The sequence below is a fragment of the Papaver somniferum genome, chromosome 11, assembly GCF_003573695.1.
Source record: "Papaver somniferum cultivar HN1 chromosome 11, ASM357369v1, whole genome shotgun sequence".
NCBI classification, from domain to species: domain Eukaryota; kingdom Viridiplantae; phylum Streptophyta; class Magnoliopsida; order Ranunculales; family Papaveraceae; genus Papaver; species Papaver somniferum.
Genome location: NC_039368.1, coordinates 61895317 through 61897037, shown reverse-complemented (window position 1 = coordinate 61897037; position 1721 = coordinate 61895317). Strand labels below are relative to the sequence as shown.

Sequence of the window (1721 nt, the reverse complement as noted above, 5' to 3'; positions counted from 1 at the left end):
GATGTGTGTATGATAAACAGAAGCAGCGTAAAAGAACAAAACAGAGGAATGGTTACAAGAATGCCTGTAATATACCTCTTCGGCAGTTAATACTTACACTAAACCAATTATAAAAGTTGGAATTACATTTCCATCACAACAAATCCATTGTCACATTGCATAATGCTAAAAACCAAATTGGACACTTCACATAAAAAAAAATTCACAATAGTCCACAACTGTGGCTACTAACTGGCTAAACCACTAATACACAAAGCATAGAGATCCTAATAGTATGCATGATCAATGGAAGCAGTTTAAGTTTAATGTACATCATGAACGAATAGCTACAAGGATTCTCAGATGCACCTCTTTGGCATTTACCAATTACTTCAGAACAAACCCAATGCCGCATTCCAAAAACCAAAATCGGCATTACACATTAAAAAAATTTACCAGAGTCCACAACATTGGTTACTAACTAGTTAACTCACAAAATCACCCAAAACTATGAGACAAACTCTTCGTTACCGACACAAGAAAGTACAGCTACACAGGTAAAAAATAAAGTAAACAAAACCATCCAATCATTCATAATGAGAAACAAAAGTGCAGGGCACATACCCGACGCTTGAAACGTTGAGGTGGGTCACGGTTCCTCCTCTTCTCTCTAGAACGAACTCTCACCACATGAGAATGAATAGCACATGACACACAGTAAAGCATCTTGGCGTACAATTTAGGCAAAGTGTATCCTACACATAAAGAATCAATCACCCACCCAAAATCAAAATCAATCTATAAATCACAGTAAACACCCAAAATAAATCCAAAAAACAAAAAAAAATCATTTCCGAAAAACACATACCATCATTGACACAAGCTTCCTGAACATCTCTAACAGCAGCTTGTTCAACGATGTTCCTCACCAAAAATCTCTTGATTGCCTTATCCTATTCCAAATCACCACCACCACCACAAAAAGCAACTACCGAATCAGAAAATCTACATCCATTCATATCAGATCCCAAGTAAAAATCAAATCAAATCTGTGAAAATGAAATCAATTAGTTACCTTAGGGCAACACTTTCCACAGTTTGAACAACGGATGAAGTTAACATGACCACGACCATGTTTGTTACGACCACCATTCCTTCGCTTAAACGTCTACAGAAATCAAAACAAAATCACCAGAAATTCAAAATCATAAACTTGTATAAATCAACATCTATCATGAAGATTGAAACATGATTTAGGGTTCATTTGATTGAAAGAGGGACTTACCATGTTGTGATTTGCAGCCGCTTCTTCTTCTTCCTCATGAAATTAAGAAAATTAAAGATTACCGATCTTCACAGAATCACAATCACAACAATAATAAGAATATTAAAGATTTGTTGGGATTCCTATGTAAAACCCTAGATTCCTAGAAGAAGAAAATAAAGAAGAAAACAAAAATTAAAATCTGATTACATGCTAGCCTTGAATCTTTAGATCAAAGTAACTGCCTTTGATATCTAGATCTAATAGTTCTTGAATTTGTTGTTCTGTCCGTCAGGACTCAGGAGGCTCTCTCTGAGTCAGGGAAGAAGAAAAAAAGAGGAAGAACCGAAGAAGATAGATAGAAAAGCTTAGGGTTTTTCCGATTTATACGATGGAAATTTGGGTGACACGTAACAAGCTACGTGTTTCAGTTTCAGCAGGGTATGAAATTACGGGTTACGGGCCAGACCGCGGGTTT

At 36.2% G+C, this 1721-nt stretch overlaps 1 protein-coding gene across 1 annotated transcript; it reads right to left on the bottom strand.

The window, feature by feature from the left end:
- Positions 1-539: 539 nt before the first annotated feature.
- LOC113320688 (40S ribosomal protein S26-like) lies at positions 540-1294 on the bottom strand. The gene is made up of 4 exons (XM_026568577.1): positions 1265-1294; positions 1055-1147; positions 848-932; positions 540-734 (listed from the first exon to the last, which is right to left on the bottom strand). The coding sequence occupies exons 1-4, from the start codon at positions 1265-1267 to the stop codon at positions 571-573; spliced, it is 345 nt and encodes a 114-aa protein (XP_026424362.1). The 5' UTR covers positions 1268-1294; the 3' UTR covers positions 540-570.
- Positions 1295-1721: the final 427 nt, after the last annotated feature.

What these genes read in the sequence shown, in the direction of transcription:
- LOC113320688 (XM_026568577.1), bottom strand. An exon ending in GTGGAAAGTGTTGCCCTAAG is followed by an intron (nt 933 to 1,054) that starts GTAACTAATTGA and finishes GATTTGGAATAG; the next exon opens with GATAAGGCAATCAAGAGATT. An exon ending in GGAAGCTTGTGTCAATGATG is followed by an intron (nt 735 to 847) that starts GTATGTGTTTTT and finishes CTTTATGTGTAG; the next exon opens with GATACACTTTGCCTAAATTG.